The 27,633-nt window shown below is 40.0% G+C and overlaps 1 protein-coding gene across 3 annotated transcripts in view; it reads right to left on the reverse strand.

The window, feature by feature from the left end:
• LOC144472335 (uncharacterized) overlaps positions 1–27,633 on the reverse strand; it is a 362,809-nt gene that overhangs the window by 61,773 nt on the left and 273,403 nt on the right. The window contains exon 4 of one of the 3 annotated variants that reach the window (XM_078185316.1): positions 15,108–15,152. The exons of the other annotated variants lie outside the window; for them this stretch is intronic. Within the exon in view, the coding sequence (XP_078041442.1) occupies positions 15,108–15,152 (45 nt within the window). The remainder of the gene's footprint in view (positions 1–15,107; positions 15,153–27,633) is intronic. 3 annotated transcript variants of the gene reach the window in all.

Raw genomic sequence — 27,633 nt, forward strand, 5'->3', positions numbered from 1 at the left:
CGTGATCGGACGATGCGACGGGGGCCTGGACGATCCCCCAGGAACCGACGATATTAACCCATTAACGTTTATAAATCGTCGCCGATGGAGCGTGAGTCGCCTGCAGAGAGCGCGTTCCGCGGCGCGCATTTCCAATGCCGAATATCACGTGGCCCCGCTTGAGACGGCCCGATCCGACGCCGGGAGGACAAAAGGGAGCCCAGGGTTCGGGGGGTGGGGGAGGGGTGGGGAGGGGAGAGCCCGACGGGGACCACACCACGTAACAAGGTGGAGGAGAACGCGTCACGTCTGCGGAACCGCTGCGGAAATGCTGGCTCGTGACTGCTCGGACGTCACGTGCCTTCGGTACCGTGACACGATCCATCCGCGATTATTTCCCTTTCGTCCCTTCTCGTTACCGGACCACCGACATCCGACTGCGTCGGACGTCTCCCCGATTCTTTCGGCTCCCTCGTGACGCGAGCGCGACGTTTTAGTTTTATTGTCGACGTCCCGCGGCGATTTGGCAAGTAACCTTCTTGTACTAGTTACATACAAACGTAGCAGTTCTAATATACGTATTGTACTAGAAGTTACTTGTAATTGGGAATAAAAGGTTCCAGACGTTATTTCAAGCAACTTTCTCCTTTGCAACAATATTCTCTGTCGCCTTGTTAACGAGTCATTAACGAAAGACGGTGACCAATGAGACGCGCGCTCTGCTGGCGCGTGGCGACTAAACTAGTGGGCGGAGCTAGGCTTCGTCCGCTAGTTGACTCGGCCGCCGCGCGCTGGCTGATCTTGTCGCTTATTGGCCAACGTTTTCTGTCAATAACTCGTTAACGACGGCTTGGAGAAAATTGTTGCAAAGGAAAAAGTTGCTTCCAATGATCTCAGGGACCTCTTATTTCCATATTGCAAATGACTTTTGCTATACTATGTATACAATCCTTTTTCTTCTAGGAATAATTACAACTAAAAAGATGCTACTCGCTTTAACAATAAAGAAATGGCACGGCTTAACAAAGCCCTATAATAAAGGGTTAATCGAATCAAGGATTTAGGAGGTCGACCACCATCGAATCATCCGCTTATCAGCCGCGATAATGACGATGTTTCCCGGCGCGCACTTTCTTCGCGCTCGCGGGCCCGCGTTAGAAGTAATTGTCGGTTGTCTCTCGTGTCTCGCGGCCACAGCGTCGCCGTATATTTTCCCTCGATCGTAATTGTCAGCGATAACTCATTTTCTTCTGCGCCCGTGAGTGGCAACGACCGTTTTCTCGAAACGTGTCTATTACACGGGCGAAACCGATTTTTCGGCATTAAATCGTCGGCCGCGAGTTTTACGCGTTTCGGAAACACTTGCGAAAGCGTTCTTTGTCGGCTTTATTTTTCCCCGAGATTTACTGCTACTGTGTTCGCGATTATGTTGCTAGTTTTCAGCGATTAGGTTGCTCGTTTCCCAGCGTGGACTATGTAAATCAGAGGCAAGCCCATCGCTGGATCGTTATGAACATTTTTATTCGAGATGAATTGTTTTATGATAATTTTTTTCAGAATTAATAGTTCAGTCAAAATGACCTTTTAGATTTTTTTTAAGTCTTCTGACATTTTGACAATATTTTTGTGACAAATTTTTAGATGATATTGGTCAAAGTGTTCTAAATGCATTTTCTAAGAATTTTTGAACTAGCTATATTTATATTTTTAACTTCTATATAATTTTATTTTACTGTACTGTACTACTAATATTTATTATTAATATAAAATATAAATATTAAAATAAATTACTACAGTCAGCAATAAGAAGTGACAAACGAACTTAAATTAAGTTTAAATAATTTCAAGTAATTTTCAATAAATGGCTTAAATATCTGGATTTAAGATATTTATTTAAAGTTTATTTTACTTGAGATACTTACTTAAGATTTATTTATTTATTCAAGATTTAAACTAAATGGCTTCTTTCAAAATAAACAACTCATATAATAGAAATGTAAAATAAATATTAAATATAATAGAAATAATACACAGTGCAAATAACTCCAATTTTGTCATTACTGCAAAACAATGTTCGTTAATGGCGTTCTAGTCTCGGTAGTTCTAGCGTAAAAATGTTAACAGGTCGATTTAGCTACTCGCGATTGCCCGGCTACGATAATTACCCTCGTTAAAACGACGACGGCAGTGCTCACGGTTTAACGATTGTAAAAGACCCTCGCAGATGGCGGGCATTTTGCGCGGACAGTCTTGTAATGGTTGACAAGCATGTCATTCCACCGCCAATTCCGATCGTCGGACAGTTTCCCTTCATATATATATACCTGTTTATCGTAAAACAGCCCCTGCCAAAAGGCGACATTAAGTGCTTATAAACTCCGGCAAAACATTAAATAAAACACGAGACCGACGACTTGTTGTCCGCGTAAACCGCACCCGTGACAATAAACAGAAACGATATAGGGTGGGTGGAGCTGACTACTGTGGGGTGACCGAATACTGTGCTTTCGATCTCTTGTTAGATATAATTAATTTAATATTTATAGGATAAAGCGTATTATAATTTTTAATTCAAAAATAGATAAAAATTGATCAAGCTTTATTTTAGTAAATATAGCGTTAGATTTATTTGTGGATAAAGAGCAAAAATACATAGTAATTAGTCATCCAAAAATAACCTAAAATATTTTATGAGATTATGAAAGCAATTATTTAGACCATAGGGTTCATCTGAGTTAAAGCCTTGTTGTTCGTCTAATAAGGACAGTTCAAGTCAATTATTTCAATTAAATTTGTTTGTAAAATGCTTTATAGTCTATAATTTTATATAGTACACTTATATTTACACTATTACAATATATAGTATATATTTATTTGAATATGTAGCATAAAAGTCAAAATCAATGTCCCAGTACCATCAAAAATCACTGTAAATCAACGATCCAAAGGCCTCGACAACAGCGCCCTAAGCAAAATAATGGATTAAAGGCAATCGACGTAGCCGCGAGAAAAATGTTCGCGAGAGACCTATAAATAGCTATTGTCGATCCGGCTCGTTTATTAGGCGACCGCGAGGCGACCGAGTAGCTTAATCACCCTCTCTCCAGCAACGTCCCGAAAAAAGCCATCATTCACGGTGCTCATCCCTTCGGCGGGGCGCAGTTAATAACACGACGATCCCCGATCGACGAATAGACAAATTTCCAAGATGACGAACGAGCCCGCGTTGATTAATCGTCTCGGATATCCGCGCGCGCGATTAATTGGCGGATTCGATGAGCGACAGCTCGTCGAGTGCCAACGAGGGAGCCAGCGGCCACCGTTCACCGTGATGTTATTAATTGATCCGGGACAGGTACTAATTGTGACCCTATCCTGGCTGAAAACGATCCGAGTGTTTTCGGTGATTTACGAGTAACCACGAGCTGCGCGCCGCGGCTGCGCAGCCGGGCGGCAGCGGCGTTCCGGCGAGACACGCGACCGATTCCGTGCGCTCCGCTCGCGTCTTTCTTTCGGCTCCGGTTTTCTACGCTCGATTGCCGGTGACAGGTGAAACGTGTCGATTAGACAGGTGTCCGCCGCGCCGCGCGTTATGTGTTCTCTCTCGCTGCTGCTGCTATTAGGCTCCCGAGATCTCGACGCTGCCGGGGACCCGATAGATACGCGGATCGATAACGGGGAAACGAGTGTGATACGATAATGTATGCGGGGACACGGTCCAACGAGGCGAACGACGGAAACGGGAGCCGGGAAATTAACCCGCTGAATGGACCGATTATAATTGCAGAGATTAGGCATTGGTTGAGAGTTGTGCGAGTTTTAGATCTCGGTTTTATGGGACTGCGATCTTTGATGGATAAGGGATGATTTGGATCGACGATTGTGGAGTGTTTATATCGAAAGTCTAGGCATATTTTTTTAAATGAGCTGTTAGGTGTGTAAATGATATATTGTTAATCATATATTGTGAATAATAGCAGTTGTAAATAAAATATTGTGGATAACAATAGTTATAAGTAACATATTATAAATAATATATTTTTATATTGTTTAATAACATCAATGTTGGAGATAAAACAATAACATTAATGTTGGAGATAAAAAGTACTGCTCCTGTTTCATTGCTTGCTATATGTTATAAACAAAATTGGATTAAGGTAACATATTTTGAGCGATATTTAAATTTTTATAACTAAAATCAAATGATTTTTATAACTACTTTTTCATCAAGAAATTCCAAAAATGTACAGAATTGTAAAATAAGAAAACCGTCATATTAGTCGCGATAAACTCAGTGTTAAAATTAACATATTAATTAAATACATGAATAAATAAAAATAAAAATGAAATAAACATCCAAGTGAAAACGAAACAAAAATCCAAATAAAAATGAAACAAAAATCCAAAATAAAAAATGAACCAGAAACACTAATAAACAAAAATATTAACTTAAAAACCAAGCTGCTTACATATTTCACATTCGCCTGAACAACGCCGAGGGAAGAATCGCAGGGTAATTTGCAAAATATCCGCGCAACGGAATGCTTTCATGACCGCCCGAATGTCGAGAATCATTTTCGCAGCGCGCCGAACGGTATTGCATATAAAAAGAACGAAGCGGGCGAGCGAACGAGCAATGGTACAATGTACAGTGATTGTAAATGAGGTATGCCTCGGAGCCACGGTGGTAAAAAGAATGAAACGGTCGAGCGGGCAACGGATGAATAAAAAGAAAGCACAGAGCGGTGTGTCTCGGCTCATTAATCAGGATATGCCCCAGTTTTATCAATCCCACATTGTTAATATTGCGATACGTCTTCGCCCACTCCTCGTCAAAGAGAACCCACCGCGCCCACGCTTCTTGCAAATACCTCACGCGAACGTACTTTATCCCATTGATAAACCCTGTTGACTGCGATCAGAGTTAAAATTAGCCTTGCGACAAGCAAGTAAAGCCGGTACACGCGGACGTCGTTGGACGATTTTCCACAAATATCCTTCGTTAATGTACAAATTAATACGAGAGAGAGAAAATATAAGCTATGAAAAGACATTATGGTATTTTTATTTTATTATTAACACTTTACCGACCGGTCCATTCGGACGTGAAAATTTAACTCAATGTTAAACTTTCGTCTCTATTTTGATTTTATGTATTTCATTAATTGCGAAAGAAAGCTAATATCTAAAAAAATTGTATAATAATATTGAAGCTTACGGTAGCACAGTCTGACACATTTACATCAATAATAGGTATTAAATTATTGGTTACGCTCATATATTTATCCATCAATGCCCCAAACCAGAATCTTCACTTAGCAGACACGGACTCGACTTTTCCAACCAAACTCGAATAAAAGTACACTTTAAAATATAACATGAAAGTATACTTAATATCATGCCGCCTCATTTATCATTTACCAAACACTTTCATCGTCAACGAAGCGACTGAAACAGACTTTCTATCACTGAAAACAGCGACAAGGAGAACTATCAAACCGTCTCCCCCAATTTAAATCTCCCGCGGCGATCGAAGATGGTCGCGCGTCGCCGCGAATTAAACGAACGTTAAAAGTAATATCGACAGTCAGTAAATCGACCGTTTCGGCGCCGGCGGCGGATAATCGGAGCGGGCATTGACAATGGCCATCGAAATTACAAAGTAGCGAACTCGCTCGTACCGCGAGTAATGGGCGCGCGGCGTTTTCGCCGCGGCGAACCGATCCCCCCTCCCCTTCCCTCCCACCTCCCCCCCTTGAGTAAACGAGCAACGACCGCCGCGTAACGTCGCTCTTAAAGATAATGAGCGGTGTGATTGATCGTAAAGGTAATGACCATCGAACCGGAGAGAAGAATAAGAAGACCGGCGGAGGGTAGGGGAGGGCGAGGGGGAAGGGGGGGGGGGCGAGAGGAGGTCCCAGCGATTCCTCCACGGCGGCCGCGAGAAAAAAACCGGGGCCCCGGGAGTCCCGCGATTTCCAAAACTCCGCGGGAGGTGCTCCCGTTACTCGATGCGCCGACCAAGAAATCGTCCGGTCTCCGATAAGGCAAAAAAAAAAACCCGTCGGCCGAAGGGACATTGTTTATATCCCCGTTTGCTAAGAATTTCTGTAACGATTGAATTTATAACGCGTACGCGACTTCCGGGATATTTTTGAGCTTCGACGGCCTCTTTAGGCAATTTATGTGTTAAGGATATTAAAAATATTACGATAATGTGATGGTTGAAGTAATAAAGCATTGATTCACGATAGACAACCCTTGCTTTCACGGCGCATCGCAGTTTCTCGTTGGAAATCATTTTCTCCGTCGTCTACCAACTGAACGGCGGCTGTTTGCTGAACGATTGAGACCCACGACAGGAATACGAGTTCGTGGGAGCCACTTAGAGAGAGAAAAAAAAAGAGAGAGAGAAAGAGAGACTCGCGGAGAAATCCGATCGATTCCAGGCGTTTCGTTAAAAGACCATTTCAGCTAATGAATAGGCAGAATTATTGTGAGCACGCGCGAGCGCCGTTCCGGCGTCAGAGCATATAATAATGTATATAATATTATAATATTAATCATGTTATATATATTCAACATAGTGAAATTAATAACGTGTAATATTTATTCTATTATATTATCATATATTATCTATTATATTATCATTATAATATAACAGTGTGCAATAATATAATAGGTAAAATATATATACTATTTAATATTATCTAATTAATATATAAATTCATACATTTGTCATTTTAATATTATCACACAACTTCGTCTGTATCAAATACCTATTGCAATAAACAAAATACATAAAACAACAAAAACCCACTAAATAAATATTACTTTCACTATGAAAATATAAAATATACACCTTATAAATATAAATTCTCCTAGATTCAGAAACCCTATACTAACAAAAACGCTCACGATCAAATAAAACCACTAAATAAACTATTACCATAAAACATCATAAACTTGCTAAACCTCCAACGCGTTCAAATTTAATAAAAAATACAAAGAGGCTCACCTAAAAGAGCAGCCGAATCTAATGAATAGACAGAATTGTTGCGAACGCGCGAGCGCCGTTCCGGCGCCATTATGGCGTTAAAGTGTCGATAATAACCGGAGCCGCAAATAGAGAAAAAAAAAGAGAGAGAAAGAGACCTCCGGTCCCCGGCGATTAGACGAAAAAACAAGGCGGCCCGTTTGAAGATCATCGGCGCTCCGGTTAACGGCCGTTATTTATCGGTAGGTGGAATATTAAATACCGAGCGTTACGCAAGTCCACGATCCGGGGGCCCCGGTATCTGGAGCAGCGATCGAGAGGGATCGAGATCGATCGGGGGAACGGGCGAACGCTAATCGGAATTAATTTGCTCCACCCGAGATGCACCCGGTTTCTTCGTCGTCGTCGTCGTCGTCGTCGTCGTCGTCGTCGTCGTTCTCTTCTTCTGTCGTTTCTTCTGCTCTTTTTCCGGCGTCGAAAGAAATGCTCCTGAACGGAGACAGAGAAAAAAGAGAGCGATCAAGAGAGAGACCAAACGATCGACCAAGAGAACGACCAAGAGAGAGAAAGAGAGAGAGAGAGGGAGAGAGAGAGAGAGGTGGATAGAAAAAACGAGAGAAGTGGCTCTCGCTTCCAGGCCGACCGCTTTTTCTTATCGGCTGCGAATCGGTCGGGCGTTAAATATCGCGGGAGGAAAGTCTGGAAACCTTACACGCGCGAAACCGTGGCTGCCGACGCGCGAAAACTTCTCGCAGCGATATGTATATACAGCCGGCACTCGAAACTCGTGTATTATACTTTCGAACAATCCGCTAGTTCGCGCAGTTGAAAGAATTCTACTTTGGAAGCCTTCGCGATTGAATCTTCCCTCTAAGCCAGGGCTTCTTAAACTTTTGTCATTCACGACCCTATTTATGATTGCGAGTTTCTTGACGACCCCATACAAATCTAAAAGAAAAATAAATTAATATTTTTTGATGATTTATTTATTAGGTAACAATATACATATACATATACATATGAAAATATATAGTTTTAGAATTCGTTTTGAAACATACAAAAATCTAAAATTAAAAATTGCACAAAAAATTATAAAATTGTATTTATTATAGTTTCAAAAATAAAAGTGGATTCAGGTCGCAGAATTTTGCTACGCGACCCCATTTGGGGTCGCGACCCATAGTTTAAGAAGCCCTGCTCTAAGCGGACATTGTGAGTCGAGAGGGATGCGTTGTAATTGGGTGCTCCTTTTTAGGGGATAGCAGGCTTTAGTCATCTGACTACAATGTTGTTGCGACCGAGAAGTCGATATAGATACATAATAAGATAATTAACCCTTTGCACTCGTAAAGCTGCACTTTGTCGCATAGAATGAAAATCCTATAAGCTAGAAATTTTATATTAAATTTCCAGTTAAAATGGATTCGAGTGTAAGGGGTTAAAAATATGAACGAAGCCTTTATGCATCTAGAGAAATTTTGAATTGTTGTAGAAAAATGCGATACTAATGGAGAACGTTTGTCTCAAGTATGTGGAGCAATACAAAAGGGTTCTGTGTCATATAGAAATCTTTGTTAAGAAAAGAAGAGAAACTCTAGACAAGTTTATAAAGAAAACACTCGGAAGATAAATAAATAAATAAATACTATAAAATAAAGTTTTTGGTGCATAGATTTTTTCATCCCTCTAAGTTTTAATATTTATCATATCTTCGTAAAATTACAAGATTGAATTTACATAAATTTTAGAACTATTTTTATGATAGCTTGTGTCCGAATAAAGAAATATATATTAAACAATGTTTAATGGAAGCAGCGTCATGGCTTCAACAATTATGTAGTCGAAACTGTATAGGTTACAAGAAATAGAGTATTGTTGAACTAAATACATAAACATAAATACAAGTGATAATAACAATAATAAATAGTAATCACAAATAATAACTAATAATGATAATAATAAATAATAATGGAGCATAATGATAATAATACACAGTAATAATAAAAGATAAATGAATCTGAAATTACAAATATAAAAGTAAACGTAGAAATTCTAAAAACAAGTGACTCTAACCCTTCACTCAAAAATTAAATAGAGAGCATCAATGGTCAATTTTAGCGCTCTGTTCGGTTTCTTCAGGGAACGAGATGGATCGTCGATGTAAACGAGGTTCGCCTGGAAGATGCTCGGGTAAACAGCACCAGTACCATCGATTCCAACTGGTTCCCATCGTTCCCATCGTTTGGACCGTCTCCGCCCACAATTGTCGGGCCCGATAAGCCCGAACAGGGTCTAAAATTGTCTCTGCAGGAGAGCTGCGCGCGGCAGGTTCGGCGTACCACGGAACAAACTCTCCGTGGTTGTAATCATCCGGCGTGCCCGGAGCGAGCCATCAATCCACGTCGATCGGTCCACCCACGAGCGAGGAGAGGAGAACGCGCGTCTCGAAACGCGCGCGGTCTCGGCACGACAGGGTCCACGCGCGGGCCGTGCATCATTCCCGTTTATCGTATCACCGGGAGCCGCGGTGTCTCCACCGGGAAACCTCCGTGCACGCGCGAGCGCGCGCGGACTTTTCTAAATCGTTGCACGGATTCGTCATTAGTTTATCTCTGGCCGGGGTTCTTTTCTCTTCTGCCGCGGCGAGGGCGTATCGGAGCCGGCGCTTCGGCAACCGATTATCCACCCGGGGACGCCTAGGACCAAAGAGATAACGCTGCGCCGACACGGTCAGCGTTATCGTGGCCGAGGAAACAGAGGCGCGCCGGCAGCGTGGCTCGAGTCTCGTTAGCGAACCGGCGACGATAAAGCGTCGCGATGGCGGATCGCGCGACGATTTCTCGCTGGGAGGTCCGCGATTCTCACGCTTCGATGGGCCGAGTACACGAATCGGCGTTTGTGGAGTTGTTCAAAACGGGTTGGGGATTTGTTTCGTTGTGTAGTAAGGTTTTTAGTTGTCTGTGCGGATGGGGGATAAATTAATGAAAAGGTGGAGGGGGATGTGTGAGAATCTTTGATGGCTAGGGAAAGAGAAGGAAATTTACGTGAATTCAGAGCGATGGTTTGGATTAATTTTGAGATATGTTCTTGTGGGGATATTTTCGTGTAATTTAGCTTATATCGAAGACGAAAGTATCTAGTTTAAGATAGGGTAGATTAGATTCAATTGGAGTAATGAAATCATTTTAGTAAAACAAAAGGAATCGATCTTTGATATCGAGGTGTTAACAAGATTTAAAAGGCAAAGTTCGAATAAATTTTTAAATATGTTCTCGGGGGATATTTCTCTGAAATTTAGCTTAAATGAAAGGTGAAAGTGTCGCCAACTATATAATACTATATTTTTTTACAAAATCCGAGTACGAAGTTATTAAATAATTTAGTATCATGCATTGACTGACGAATTGTCATCTCGAATGATCACACAAAATCGAAAATGTTTCGTTCATAAAACTGAGTATACAGAGTTAAAAAATTGTTAACTATCTTAATTCTTTAAGTCTATAAAAGTTTCCAAAAGGCAATTACTAAATACTACATTTATAAAATTGTCATAACCTTAAATAGTTCTCTTCAAAAATGTTCTATCGCATCTACGCAAAACATTCACACCTCCCCCGCAATAAAACTCAGATATTAAAAAATTCATGGAAGACAAACTACAATATATTCTACTATTCCACCATATCGCGAGTGATCGACGGAACAAGAGATGCCTTCGCCGTAGATCCGAGGCCGTAGCAGCTGGATCCCGTTGAATATGTCGGGGCGTCATTCGAGAGCGTCGAGGGGGCCGGTTCGACCGCGTGCGCGCGCGCGCGAGCGCGGTAAAACAAGAACAGAAAACGAGAGGCCCCAGGGTGGCGATCAGGGACTATAGGTGCCCGGAGATGCTCATAAATCTTGTCCCTAACGCTCGGTTTATTACTTGTAATCAAGCAACCATGAATTCTGCTGAAATCACCTACGTTATAGTCAAGCCGGGGCTTGCCTTCTACTTATCCTCCCTTGCGCTTTTGCATCAACCCCTTCACCGAGAAACCGCTACCAACGAACGAACCGACTCCGTTTTTCCACCTCTCCGATTCTCCACTCGCGGTTTCTCCGCTTTCGAAACACTTTATCTTGCTACGGGGAACGATCGTTTCCCCGTGGGTAGAGATCGCCTAGCATCCTCCGAGCAACGTGTTCCAGCCGATTGAATTAGTTCGCCGGGGGAATTGCCGCCGATCGAGCAACAGACTTTTAGTACCTTCGAACGTGTAGATGTTCGTTTTCTGCCTTTTGGAGTACAAGTCGAGTTTTACAGGTTTTCTGAGATCGAAGATTTAGTTTTCGAGGTTATGTGAGGTATAGTACCACGTGAGCTATATTATAATATTAATTACACGTTTTCAGGGATCACAGATTTAGTTTTCGAGGTTATGTGAGGTATAGTAGGGATGTTATTATAATACTTGTGGAATGTAGATAATAATATAATATATGTATATGTAATGTAATAAGGTATAATATTATAATATTAATTACACGATCTCAAGGATCACAGATTTAGTTTTCGAGGTTATGTAATACCTCAGTATTGGAAGAATATTATTCTAATACTAATTAAATATAGATAATAATATAATATATATGTCCGTAATATAATAATGCACAGTATTATAATATTAATCTTGTTATATTTATATTCAAGGTGGTCAAGTTAATAACGAATAATATTTATTCTATTACATTATAGCATTTTTATAATATTATAATAGTATTATAAGTACCATCATACTAACAATAAGTATTATATTAGTATAATAATTTATTCTACCATATTACCATACTATCATAATATAACAAACATTAAAAACTTGTTCAACTTCCAACACATTCAAATTTAATAAAATAAACAAAGAGGCTCACCTAAAAGAGCATCCGAATCAACGGCATAAAATCGAAAAGCCGACTCGACTATTTATTTATGCAAACGAGATTGCGCGGAAGAGAGAAAGGGAGAAAAAAAGAGGTGGACAGCGATTCCAGCAAACGCGGGTTTCTTTACAACGATAATAACAATTTGGCGGTCGGTTTTTTGGTACGGACGGTCACGGTGCGGCGGTTTCACCCGATGGACCCCGATGGGCAGAGAGGAGAGTATTTGCCTGGGTGGTCATCGCGTAGCGGCGTGCTCCCTGTCGCGGCGGAGAGTAAGTCGTGGCACGGCGAACGACGTTGTAAATTGACGCGTTTACCGATAAACTGGCGTGTAGCGAATGAACTGCGAATTAATCAGCTGCCGGAGTAGGGGCCGCGGGCTACGAGATCGTAAACGAGACACGGGGAATATGTTTTATTCAAATTACGGTACAGGTGGACGACGACGGCGACGGCGGCGGCGGCGGCGGCGCAGCGCCGGGATCGACCGGCTATCTTTATCAGACGATCGACGCGCCGGGGCCGGGGCCGCGCCCCGGTGAACACCGTGTGATCCGCGCGCCGGCAAATTGCACATTTCGCTCCTGATTTCTGGAAAAATTACTCTGCACTCTACCCGAGGGCGACCGTCTATCTCTCCGAGGAGCTGGGCTGAATTGAATGCCGGGCGCGGTGACACGCCCGTAGGAGAAACGAGAACGCGGCCGTAGGGAGCTCGGAGGCGTGGAACACGGCAGATAACGTGCCGGAGATGAGCAGATTACCGGTAGCCGTAATGAGCACGCCCGGCCACGCCTCGTGCAACGCGTTATTTCGTGTATTTATATTCGAAGTGTCGAGACTGTTATTATCGGCACGGTGCAGTCTGCGGATACGCGATCAAATTGCGGGTGAAAGTCGAAATTTCATTACTGATTTGTATGCGATTTGATTAAATTGTGTCGACAATTAGATATTTTATTTCACGATTTATTTTCATTAATTGAGATTTGAGTAAGAATTGTTGGTGTATTGTTATTACTTAAATGTGTTATTATTGTTATTGTTTAAATGTGTTAGGATTGTTATTATTATTGCTTAGCTGAATTTTTTATAAAAATGATTGATATGTTATTATTGTTTAAATCTATTATGCATTACGATTATGGATATATCATTATTGCTTAGATATAAAGATTATTAATTTAATATTGCTATTAACATTTCGTTTATGCAAATGATTAGTAGACTATTACTACGAAGATGCATAAAAATCATTGATATATTATCATTGAATAAATAGAATCTGTAATACGATTATTAATATAGTATTGTTATTAATATATTATTTATGCAAAGACGCATTACACATAAAAATGATTGATATGTTATCATTAAATAAATAGAATATATAATACGATTATTGATATATTATTATTGCGTAGATGTATTATTCATAAAGATTATTAATATGATATTATTATTAATGTACTAGGTACACAAATAATTAATATATTACTACTGCACAGATCCATTATGTACGATAATTATCAATATTGTATATTAACACAGAAGTCTCTTATGAATAAAAATTATCATTGAATAAATATATTATAAACAAAAATTTAAATAAAAGTTATTACAGCTCTTCATATGTCATAAACAACCAAAAATCCACACTCGATATCATTAAATCACCAAAATGATCACATTTGGTATAAAACTCAAAGATAACGGATGTCAAGAATTAAATAGATAAATTCGAGTTAAACATTCATGCTGATAGAGATGAATGGCGTTCGAGAAACGTGTGCCCCATATTTAGCCGTTTACCACCAGGAAGCCCTTGGGTGGTCATAGTCGAATCCAAGGTTCGAAATACGTGTATACTGATAAACGACTCGGCGCCTAGGGTGCCTGAAAAAACTCTGCTCCACGTGTCCGATCTTATTCTAATTCTGTAATAGGCCACGCAGAACCCCTGTGTACAGAGTGCCTCGGCGTTACCTCTGCTCTACGAGCATCCGCGCGTAATGTTTAGGCGACGTCATAACCTCTTGCACAACAATAACGAGTCAGACTCGTGGTGAAGACTTTATGCAAGCTGTACTAAATGTAAATATTATTAATTTCTTCTACGACGAAGTAAAAATAAATTCTTCTGTTATCGAAATATAGAAACGGAAGTAAATAATAAAGATAATACAAGAAACAAAAATTGTCTACTACTATTATTAAAAATATTAAGGACAAATAAGTGCTACAAAAGACAATACAAAAAATAAAAATTGTCTGGTTCTATTATTGAAAATATTAAGGACAAATAAGTGCTACAAAAGACAATACAAGAAATAAAAATTGTCTGGTCCTATCATTAAAAATATTAAGGACAAATAAGTGGTAATCGTCACAGCATAAAAGGAACGGTAGTGCAAGGAGTTAAGCAGCTAACGAAAGAAATTTGCCGCCATGGAGATTCGATATTACCGGCTCGCGAACAGTTTCGTGCGCGCGCGCTCGCCTTTCCACGCGTTGAAATCACCGGAACGCAGCTGTCGTTTATTCCGTTTACGACTTTATTATGTGTAAATGAGTCGGATAATCGATGCGAATTTTTTCGCGTCGTGATTTATCGTCGATCCTCCATCGAACGGACGATGTATCGGTCTCGACTATTCGACGGAGACAGGAGAACGTCTATTCGACGTTTCGGAAGCTCGCTGCGCCGCAGGCTTGACGAGATAATTATTGAACTTTCGTAACAGTCTTTTTTTTTATGTAATAACAATGTTTAACCTTCGAGAGCGACGACCGAATTTTTTGCAGACTTTTTTGTTCGTGGACTAACGAGCCGTCGAATTGACGTAGTTGCACGTCACTGGTTGAAGGTTGAAACATTCCTTTAGCAACAGTATGTTTTTGTTCTTATTTCAGTGTGAAATTTTACACGTTGTTGCATAAATTTCACGTTTTTTTAAATTTTATTGCTTCATTATTATAGTATTATATTTATATTTTATGATATTTATTTTGCGAAAATTTTCTTTATAGTTAAAACGATTAGAGATTTCATAATTATTTTGGAGGAGAGAAATGATCGGTCGATTTCGGCAACATTTTTTTAATGAATATTAATTACTAAATCGAAAGCTAGAATTTTTCTAAGAAAAAGAAATAATAGAAATAAATTTCCAGGAGTATAATTAGCTGGGACTTGTATATTTACCACAGGTGAGAATCGCAGCAACGGAAAAGACTTGTAGGAGGCTGTCTTACCTGTAACAAAAAGAAAGACGATTGTTAATAAATATAGAATGATATCATTGTATTACTGCATGCTCTCTATTTCGCTCTCTCTCTCTCTCTCTCTCTCTCTCTCTCTCTCTCATTCTCTCCCCGACCGTCGGACGCGTGGCTCACGAAATCTCACGAAGCAAGAGCTACATAGGCTCCGAGCTCGAGCGGAGGCGTGAGAGCCGAAACCCGCGAGAGCGGCTGCGAACCGTGCACGTGTGCGCGCCGCGTTCGAAACAACCAGGGCCCGAAGATTTATTCCCGGGTACATTATCGGAACGTCTGGGGGAGTTCGATCGTAAACCCCGCCGGATCGTAACGTTCCCCGGGGGCCGGATTAACTTTGGGCCCGAAGGATGGCCCCGGAACAGTTCCTTGAACCGATTAACACGTTTCGCTGTCCGATGCGTCGCACACTGTCCATGGACTCTTCGCGCGGAATATTTTCTACCTTCACTGAACGAAAGAAGGTTGTGTTAAGATTATCGGAAGAAATGCAAGTAAAATAATAATAGTATATTAACAATACATAAGACACGCGCGCGCGAGTGAAACTTGTGGAGTTTTGACCGTGCGACCCCCTAGTGCAGCTTGTCATTTAAAATGCTGTAACATTGAGAGAAAAAATCGCAGAATCTTGATTCGGCCCTTAAATTAAAGAGAAAAGATTAAACTTTGAAACGCTATAAATGGCATGCACGAAAAAATTTTTTACAAATTTCTAGAGGGCGCTAAAATTTGCACTTTTTCGGTATCACGATCGGTGTTTCATGCGTTCAGATTTCGGATACCATAATCGTAGTGATGAATGATATTAAAAATTAGACTATACTATTATAAAGTAGAGATTTCAAGCTTTAATTTAAGAGAAATATCATAGATTTTCGATAGCTTTTAGCGGAATTACAGGTGTTCAAATCTTTACTATGTTTCGGTCAAAAATTAAACGTCCGCGAATTAAAACCTTCATTTTTCAATCCAAAAATGACGGGAAAAAATTCGCAATTACGCGCGCAGAACATTTACAAGGATAAAGAAGCCACGTTTATGCTTCGATGCGGCGGACGCCCGGAGTCGTTCGCGCGGTGCTCGACGCGTGAAAGATCCTCGAATCTCGAAGACGGCGATTCTCGAAGACGCTCCGCTCGCGAATTAAAAGGACAAGGGTCTGCGAAGGGAACGTTTTCGCAATTTTTTGTACGAGATGGATATCGGATCATTCACGCGTTATCGGCATAGCACCGTGTTTAAGTAAAAGCCCGAGCGCGTCGGAAGGACAGAAACCTCTGACCGGCTCGCAAGAACCGTGAATTTGCAGCTCGTTGAGCGGCGTAAAAAAGGCCGACGGTTTCTTCATAGACGATAGGCCCCCTCGCAATTCGAGGCGGGATGATTACGATTCGAGCCGCGATACCGTGTCAGGATTGCCGTGAGATTATGCGCCGATAGCCGGCGATCAACCGGGGAAGCACAAACAACTCGTTCGTAATCTTACCCTCCATTACCGGGGTCCGGCGTTTGTTCCGCGAGTTTGCAAATCACTACCCTCTCGCGGCGCCGCGCCGGTTCGTCGCGGTTCTTTACGGTTAAATGCGGGCCGGGATCGATCGGCCGTGATTCTCGCCTCGCGCGCAAATAGAGAAAGCAGTTTACGCAGCCGAAAATATCGGAGACGGGTTCGTAAAGACGACGGAGATGCTCCGAGAGAATTGTGAGAGCGCGGCGTGGGCTGCGACAAGGTTGCAAAAGAAAATATTTTCGTGTGTTGAGAAAATTGCTTTTTAGGTGAGAACATGATTTTTTTAGATTGGTATCGTCTTCGAGATTTTTAGAACAAAAACATAATTTTGTAAATTAGAATTACAATATTAGTTATTGAACAAATATTACTGTAATAACATTATTATAATATTATAATTGCAACATTAATTATAGTACAAATATTACTATAATAACATTATTATAATATTATAATTGCACTATTAATTATAATATAAATATTACTATAATAACATTATTATAATATAAATATTACTATAATAACATTATTATAATATTATAATTATTATACATTACTGAATCTTACATATATCAATAAAATAAGGATTTAAAAAATGCAGATCGCAGTATAAATAAAGCGACAAAAGAGCAACGAGAAATGGTTTTCTATTTTCTGGAATGGCGATTGGACCCACTGTGCTCGTCGCGCCGTTGCAGCCGTGCTCCCGGAGCCCGGTGGGGACCCTCGGGTGCCCCAGCTCGTGTTGCGTGTTGCGTAACACTGGCGCCAAGCCGCAATGCCGCGAGGCCCGGGAATGACTCACCGCGGCGACGAAGAACACTGGCCGAGGCTGACCCACCTATCGCGCAACCGAGGACCCGTCCAAGGTGCCTCGGAGACAGTTTGCGAGAGAGTGACTTGTTCGTCAGGACGATACGCGGGGCCCCGGCTGTGTGACCCATTTTTTCTTCGCTTTCTGCGCGCCGGCCCATTCTTATCGGCGACGGCGCTTCTAGAAGGCCCCGAGAGAGTCCCGGCCTATGGAACGCGCGTCGCCGCCGGGTTTGTTTGGCCCTCGAGTTTTCTGGGGAAAGTTCGGGCCCCGGCGTCGACCTTGGCGGGGTCCGGGATTCTTGACCCCGAGAGACTTTGGGACTTCCATGAGGCCCACCGGGTCCTTTCGTGTCCTAGCTGGTGTTCGGGTACGCAGATTTGGACTTTGGAGTAAGCGGTTGTTGTTTAAACAATTTTGATGGGTATAGAAGAGTTCTTGAGAATTTGGGCCTTAAAATAAGTCCCAGTTTATTAAAATATGCTGCTCAGCGAAATTATAGCGTGGACAAATCTTGGATAGAAATAGACTAACTTTGACTGACGATATCTTTGCGACAAATTATCGTAGGATGACGAATTTTTTTTTAAATTAAAGCTTGAAATCTCTACTTTGAGATGATTAAACTGAATTTTAAGTATGATGCATTTTTTACACCGTAGCTCTTTAATTACGAAGTCATGTTTGTCATATTGATCATTACCAAGTTTGTCAAAATGCACAGACTTTATAAATCTTTCTTCCGTAATGCAGATTCACGGTGAAATAAAGTACAATTCTTCTTCTTTAATTTAAAAAAAATTCTACTCAGCTGCGATTATTTTTTACAAAGTTACAATAGTTTAAAGTAACTCATGTTAATACAAGCTTTGATTTCGTAACAGCAATGTGACGGTTGCTTCAAACTGCTGTAACGTTGCAAAAAAATCGACAAATTGCTAACAAATTTTACAAAGCCCGTGCGTATCGTCAAAGTTCGAAATTTTCAATGCGATAAAAATAGCTTCTTTTTCAAAAGACTACGGTGACAAAAATGCAATAAATTTGAAATTCAGATTATATTTTTGAAAATTAAAATTCTATCTTAAAGTATACATTTCAAGCTTTAATTTAAAAAAAAGATCGCCGTCCCACGATAATTTAAAGCGGAGTTATCGTCAGTCAAAGTCGGTCAATTTTTGTACAATGTAGTCTTATGCTATAATTTTGCTCAGCAGTGTATTCAACGGGATAGCGTCTGATCAATCAATAGCAATCATTCAATCTCTTCGGTAAGTAGCACCTGTTATTCGCCGTCGCGGATGCTGAACATTATCCAAGATGATGCTTGGACTATTCATTAACATCTTGTTAGGATCTGTAAGCACATTGTCGGAACCTTCGACTCCGTAGACTCTGAATCCTTTCACTGTCGTTTTCGAAGATCGACGACAATGTTTTGCTAAATTTTACTAAATGCAACAGAGTCCTCAATCAGTATACTAAATTATTCGAACACGTTAATATTACTATCTGTATAATGTATATTGTTTTATAACAATGTCAAGATTGGATTTCTTTAAATTCTGAATGATTTACTTTTAATGCATGTATCCTCCAATAAAAATCACGATCAAAATTTCTCTTTAACTTTAATACAATTTTAGTAATATTAATGACATATAAAATAATATAATTTTAATAATAATTATATATAAAATAATATAACTTTCTATACTATACTATGCTTTCTAACTTTTTTGACTATACAATATTCTATACTATACTAACTTTCTAACTAATATTTCTATTGTTATCCATATGGCGAAGTGTATTTTATGTGCATGAAATTAAATCTTGTAAATCACATAGCAGCTACACTTTTAATAATTTTTAAAATAAAAACTATGATAAATCATGATGAAAGTTATAGACCAATCTCGAGTGAAAAGTATCGAAATTTTTAATTTCACAGGATTGTCAATCTTTAATACCCTAATCGCCTAAAGTATATCCGTATCAATATACCTTAAATGCAAACGTCACCGTCATTTCGAAAATCAGCGAACGCTAAAAGTTCATACATACGCTGACAATTATTTCGCCACCGAGAAAAGAAAAATCGGCCACGCCCGTTCAATTAGGAAGCGATTCCCGGCGCGGTTTTTGCGCCGCGACATCCCGAACGGAATTAATGCAAACATACCGGGGCATGCACCGGGTGCGCACCGATGGCTCCGCTTGCTGCAAGCACCGCGCACACGATCGGCCCGGCACACCGAAGTGTTAATGACTCACGCGGGATACCAGAACCGGATCAGAAACTCCGTGTCCCAAAATAACAAGGTTTTAAAATCTACTTTCTTTTTCTTCAATGTATGATCAAATGTGCACGCCTCTCCGTCGATTTATGACCGGCCACGGCCGCGCGCTTCACGCGCGGAAAAATAATGTCTCGATCGCGGCCGCACGAAAGAAATTTACAAATCAGCTGTCCCTTTCGCGTACCGGCTACTATTAATCAGACGTCGGACGACCGATCGTTCGATCATCCGTTCCGCCGCTTCGTTATCCTTTTGTTTTAGCGTTTCTTCGTGCTCCACGATCGAACGGACCGATTCTTCGATTATGACTATTATTGCACTTGTTATTATGCTATAGTTATTATTATATCATTATGCTTAGAATTATACTACAATATAATGATTATTATTATGTTATTATACTTAGTATTGTACTATAGTGATTATTATTATATTATTATACTTAGTATTGTACTATAGTGATTATTATAATATTATTATATTAGTATTGTACTATACTTATTATTATGTTATTATGCTTAGTATTGCACTATACTTGTTATTATATTATTATACTTATTATTATACTATAATGATTATTATTATATTATTATACTTATTGTTATACTATACTATTATTATACAGTATTGTTACTATTCCTATATATTACTATTGTTGTTATTCTTTTAATTTTTATTGATCGACTGCGTATTTTGGGCCATGATCGAAATGATTAGGCGAAGATCCAGACGATGAGGGTGTTTCAAGGATTTAAGGACATTTCTTAATTTTTCCTACATTTCTTGAAATCATTGGAAGTAGAAAATGATTTTTATTAACATCCTTAGTTCTTTAGAATTGGTTTGTATAATTTTTATTTTGTATAAAGATTATCGGTCTAGTTATCGTCCACTTTTATTTTGCGTTCTCGATTTTATTTTTCATTGCACGATAAAGGGTTAATCGCGTTAAAGAATGAACATTTTTATTCTTAATATTAATATTAGCATAATCAAAATAGTTATAATAGTTATCGAGGGTTACTTTATAAAATTTTCAGAATTTTTTTTAAATAAAAATAAACACTGCAGATTACGCATATATCGTTAAGAACGATTTTGGAAGAACCGATTTCCCGAGATTTTCGCATTGTTCGAGCGCGGTCGGCCGGTGCGTGAGCGGGGCTTTATTGCGCCGGTTTGCCAGGATATAAAACTCCGGGCTTACAAGGCTGCGCGCGTTCGCGAAACAGCACGAACGGAGCCGGTCCACCGGGTTCGCGATCCCGTCGACCGGGTGTACTTTCTTTCTCGGCCTCTGAACGGCCGCGGCAGCCCGGGCCTCTCCGCCGGTCCCGGGCTGCGCTCGGGCATCACGAGCCGGCCTGACCTAAATGATCGCCGAATGCTCGTTCGGGCCGCGCTTTTATCGTCGGCTTTTGCCGAGCCGTTGCTCTCCTCGTTCTTTTGTTCCGAACGGACGCGGCTACTATAACTCGCGTAACCGACGGCACAAGTGCCTACGGAGAAAGTGGACCGAGCGAGCACCGTGAGGAAAATGTCGCTCGACGGTAATTAAAAGGGTGCTAAGTAGATCGTCGCCGAACCCATTAAGAAGGAAAGCCTGGTCCCCGAAAGGACGATCTTCTTTTATTTTCGACGCTGCGATGTACTTTTTGCGATACGACTTTTCAGCCGATTTTATCGCTCGCGCGTTGATTTGTGGTCGGTGGAAATTTTTGTTATTTTTTAACGCGACGAGTGGAGTGGCAGGTGTTGCTTTCTCGATACGTTGATCTTTGTAATGATAATTATTAATAATACAAATAATAAGAATAGTAACAATAATAGTTTGTTTATTTGTTATGTATTATGTTGATAAATGTGTTGCAAAGTGTACATAATGTATCTGCATTAAATAAAAGATTGTTATGTGTCTTGACCACATATATGTATATTTAAAAAATATGCACATTTCTTTCACTTTCTAAAAAATATTTCTAATATCTTTATATTACATTTATATATTTTTATATCATCATTATATATTTATATTTGATGTTTATATGTTATATATAAAATACATTTATACGTCAAGGTTATATATTATATTTATATATTTACACGTTATATTTACACGTTATATTTACACATTATATTTATATATTGTCTTTCAAAATATCATCAAAAAGAGGTAAAATATTATGTCACCAGAACTGGCCCAGTAACCGTGAAACATTTAAATTAAAGCAAGGGTTGCCCAGCACCCTTAAAATATCAAAAAAACATGAACCTATAAATTGTAAATAATTTCCTTGTCAATTAGGAAATTAAACGATCATCGTGCCAATCATTATATCCACGAACGAAACAAAAGCAATTTCCTGTGAGAAGAATAAAGGAATTTCCCAATCGGCCGAGAAAACGCACCGCGAAACCGCGCATATTAATCACCGGTTCCTCCGCGGAACGGAGGATTATTACCGCGGCACGGCAATCATCGTGCTAGTCGTCGGATGCTTGTCCAGCAACGAGGCACACCGCTATCGATCATTCCCGCCGGGCCGCGGTGCCGGCAACGCGCACCATTGTCGAGCATGACTAATTGCCGGTGTAGTGACCGAGCGCGCCGCACGCTTGCCAATTGTAATTAACCGTCGCCCGCGGGGGTGATCCTCTCGCGGAAAGAAAGAACTTCCACCAAAAGTTACAAGCTTCACGATATGCGCTTCGTACTGTCGCTCACGCTCGCGAGTAATGACTGCCCAAGAAACTCGAAGTTCGAGGTGAAATTGTCGTTCAGGTATAAAAGTATGGGTCATTTGGTTTTTCCCATCATACGGAGTCATTATTAAAGTATCCAATCCGTAAGTCAAAAACTCCCCCACGGACAACTTCGATTTTTAGGGTTTCGACCATGATTTCAGGCTTTTCCACCACTGTGCGCCGGTCCGCGGGAGATTAAGGACCACCGTTGATCCGAGGTAGGACGAAAAAGAAGGATTCTGGTGTAGTTCGAGCTCAAGAGCTAGCTCTTTGGATCAGGCTACAATTGTGATGATTAAAACTCAAAATCATCGAGTTTACTTGTTAAAACTTAGATCATAATTACCCCCAACTTCTGACTAATCTAAGTTCAACAACAAAATTTCATTAATAAACTCTAACTAAACTGAAATTTCAAATGAAAGCTCACCTGGAAGATGTGCGCGCTGGGCAGGGGAAAACCTGCCTTCAACCACCCTTTCGGGTTGTTGGAGTCGCGACGTTACCAGCGGGGGCTACGAGGAGGTGGTGGGGTCACCAGCGCGAGGCTCTCTCCACCATGGTGCCATGTGGTCTCATTGGTATGCCAGTCGTTATTTGCCGGTGACACTCACGTTTATAATGTTGTGATGAATTTTGTTTTATATTTGTACGTTTCAATAACTATCGCACAAAGGAATAAATATTGTCGTATAATACCGTTGAATTATTTCATGAATTTACGTAAAGCCTTCTTCGAGCGAGGAAATGTTTACAAATAGTGCGGACGGCAAAGTGTATCTTCCAAAATATTGCCGGCTCCTGGCGACGTTTCACTGCACAAACATGCGGTCGGTAAAGTGTTGATACACTGCTTTGTGAATTACGTAAATATTGCTTTTCGTTTGGTCTTCATGAGCCTTTTACCAAACCCTACTAAAACCGTGAAATTTAGCCAAATTTCTTCGCCCGGCACTGAGAGGGTTAAGCCCGCCTCGATGCACTATGAGCATAGTGGCCGCGAGGTCTCGGCGGCAAGGAGGAGGAGCAGGAGGAGGGATCGAGAATTCGCGGCGATTTACTCGGAGGTAATGCGAGTAATTATCGGTGCCCGGAGCGCGACGCGGCGCAGCGCGGCGCAGCGAGTTTCCATCGCGAATCGAATTTGCACGGTCGAATTTCCGATTTCTCGGCCGCGATTTACATAATTTATTGGACGTGAAATCCGGCGCGCGAGCCCCGCGTTCTCTTATTAAATAGAATTACCAGCGGGCCACGGAATTAACATAACGAGCCCCACGGCATCGTCATGCGAATCGGCCATCAGCCCCGAACGGATGTATGCCGTATACATATATGCCGGAAAGCGTTGCGCAATCGAAGCCAGAACAAGAGGTTCGAAGATGAATCGACGACTGGCAGAGGCGAACTCGATTTCGGTTCATTATACGAGAACTGTTTCGTCTACGCGTTGCTAATGTTTCATGGAGGATAATGAGACGATTCGATCGTCGTTTTACGTCGATCGGTTTGATACGTTTTCTAGCTTATGAGGGGACATGGGGGGGGGGGGGTAAGGGGTGCTTTTACTTCGGTTAGTTTCAATTGTAGCATCGATATACAAATTTTGATATTTATTATATTCGAGAATGGATTTGACTCTGGATTTTCATTTTGATAATGCTGTAATTTGTTGCCTTGTGTTATGAATTACATTGTAATTTAATTATGTTGTATTATAAATTACATCGTATTTTAATTATATTAATTGCATTGGTTTATTACATTGTATATGGATTATGATGTAATCCAGTTACCATTGTATATAAATTACCTTGTAATTCAATTACCATTGTATTGCAATTACATTCTTTTTAAATTAAATTGTAAATCAATTTCTATTATATTGAAAGTGCAGTGCAATTTAATTGTATTCTATTTGTATTACATTGTATATAAATTGCATTGCAATTCAATTACATTGTATTGAAATTACCACTGTACTGAAAATGAATTGCAATCCAATTACGTAGTTTTTGTTATGACATTGCAATTTAATTATATTATATTTTAATTACATTGTAAATCAGTGAGATTGTACTGAAATTACATTGTAAATCGGTTACAATTTATTGGAATTACATTGTAAATCATTTACAATTTGTTAGAATTACATTGTAAATTAGTTATAATTTATTGGAATTACAATGCAAATCAGTTACAATGTATTTGAATTACATCTTAAACCAATTACATCGTAAGTCAGTAACATACCATCACAGCTCGTGATTAAAATAATTATCAATCTGATCTAACATTAAATAAAATTATCTTCCTTACAGTTAAGCAATAAAATAAAATAATTATGAATCTGATCTAACGTCAGATAAAATCAGCTTCCTCACGGTTAAGCAATAAAATGAAATAATTATCGATCTGCTCCAACGTCAGATAAAATTAGCTTCCATACACTTAAACAATAAAATAAAATAATTAACAATCTGATCCAACGTCAGATAAAATCAGTTACCTTGGAGTTAAGCAATAGAATAAAATAATTATTAATCTGCTCCAACAGCAGATGAAGTCAGTTACCTTGGAGTTAGGCAAATTGAGCAGTCTGACTCTATCGCACTGATTCTACATGTATATCTTGAGATGTTACAATCGCACGGCGCACACGCGATCATCGAATAATTGTGTTTGCGGTGTCACGCGTAGCCGCGTAGAAACTCGTCGTCGCTCGGAATCGGATCAAAACGATACGAGCGGCGATCGGCTCGCGTTACTTCTGTTATCTCTGCAGGAAATGCTGCTCGTCGCGGTCGCCGCTCGTGGTCGTCCCGTCCCGCGTTCGCCAGCCACGTATCAGGGGATCTCTCCTGATTCATTAAAAAATTCCAGCCGTTTCACCGACTCACCACCGGCTCTATATCTTGTTCAATAACTCCGGGGTGTGTATGCATGTATGCGTGCATGTATGTATGTCTCTACGGTGTTGAGCGAGCAGTGAAACGCGATTCGATCTTACAACGGCGCGGCGTGAGATCGTTACACGATTTCGAAGATGTAAAATGAAGGAGTTGTACGCCCTTACAGATTACTAGAGTGTGGATTGTATTTGATTGTACAGGTAACTGGATTGATATGCTCTTAAATTAATAAACGGGACAGTAGGTTATCGATTATGTACTGTTAGGGTTGTATAGAACTGGAATTGAATTAGTCAAGGAATTGTAATTGTACAGTGATTGAATTGTATTGTAAATCGATTTAATTGTACTGGAATTACATTGTTTTTTGAGTTATGTTTGTTTTTGAATTATTATAGGCTATAATTGTGTTGTATTATTTTTGAATTGTATTGCAATTGTATTATATTGCATTGGAATTATATTGTAATTCAATTACATTGTTTTCGAGTTATATTAGATATAACATAATAGTCATACTCAATTACACTCGTGATTAAAATAATTGTCATCTGAATTACTTCAAAGTCATGAATTAAAACATTTAATTTATAATTTAAATTAAATACTGTACAATTAAACTCTGTCTAATTCAATTACATAATTGACTGAGCACAACTCTTTCCAACATAAACATAATATACATCTTTTTATTGATTATAACAACGCGTCCAACCAATTTTTCTGCAATTACCCAAATCTCCGAGTTCACCGACCTCGATTATTATCAACCAACAAATAAACAATAAGAAAGGCCGATTACAATAATTTTTACCCCGAGCCTACGCTACGTAAGTGGACAAGATAGGCTGCCTACTGATTGGATCCCGGACATCCTGTGGTACCGGCAGCCACGACGACGAAAGAAAACGAAGAAACCACCACTAGGAACGCTACCCGGCGCAAGAGCGTAATTATGGTTGTCGACGCGGCAGCAGGGTATATGCAGCGTCGAAACCGACACCTCTCGTACGCGGAAAGTTGTCGCCGACCCCGTCGTGACACCTACGTGACAGGCAAGAGGCTACCAAAGGTCGCGTAATCAGCCGAGGATAACCTCGGGAGCATAAGCAGCTCTCTCGTACAGGGCCGTCTTGACCGATAGGCATCATGGAGACACGATCTGTAAGTTATAGGAAGATTTGAAGGGCTTGTCGCAAGTATAAGAAGAAATTATTCCTTTGGTGAAGCTTGGAGATCGCGCGTTGTTTAAAATTTGATTATTAGGTGGTTAATAGACGGTAGATTTTATGGATTTATGATGATAGCGTGCAAAGTGAAATTTATAATAATAATATATTATTTATATTGCAATGTGTTTTTTATGTTATATTTTATTATATCTATGTTGTTTGTATTATATTCTAATATTTATTATATTTATACGATATTTATAATTGTATTTCTATTCTACATTTTTATATTAATATTTGTACTGTATTTATTATACAATAGACCATATTTTGTACACTACTATTTATTATATTTCCATTACATTTCTATTATGTCTCTATTTATATTTCTACTTCAAAGTCAAAGATTAATTTAAAGATTAAATTCTACGTTAAGCGAAAATTTTATTTACCTATTAAAATCTACCTCAATCGAAGATTTTACTTAAATATTAAATTCTACTTTAATCGATGATTTTATATCAATTTTAAATTCCACTTTAATCGAAGATTTTATTGAAAGCTCACATCGAATTAAAATCGAATTTTATTGGTCGACGAGCTCTAAGAAACCGAAATAAGAAGCTTATACCTCAGAATATACGACTGCCTAGGGGTTACGAGCCGCAGGATGCATCCCTGCGCATATGGAAAGGTGATCGATAGGTGAGCACAAGCCGCGTAGGTGAGCCACGGAATCAACGTGCTCGCTGAATCCCTGGCAAGAAGCGTCCCCTTTAATTAGCGTATAATAGGCGCCTCATACGGCGTGACTGACTGCTCGCTCGTGCGTTCCCTTCGACCTCGGACGTTGAACAGGCACCGCGCGCTGCCAACCCACCCCAAGACACGGTTAATAAATTCGTGCCAAAGCAAACAGACTCCCGCACCCATAAACCACCATGGAAATTCACTGTTTCGTTCGGTCGTCAATAGTTTGCCTTAGCGTTTGCC

Source organism: Augochlora pura, chromosome 7 (assembly GCF_028453695.1).
Source record: "Augochlora pura isolate Apur16 chromosome 7, APUR_v2.2.1, whole genome shotgun sequence".
NCBI classification, from domain to species: domain Eukaryota; kingdom Metazoa; phylum Arthropoda; class Insecta; order Hymenoptera; family Halictidae; genus Augochlora; species Augochlora pura.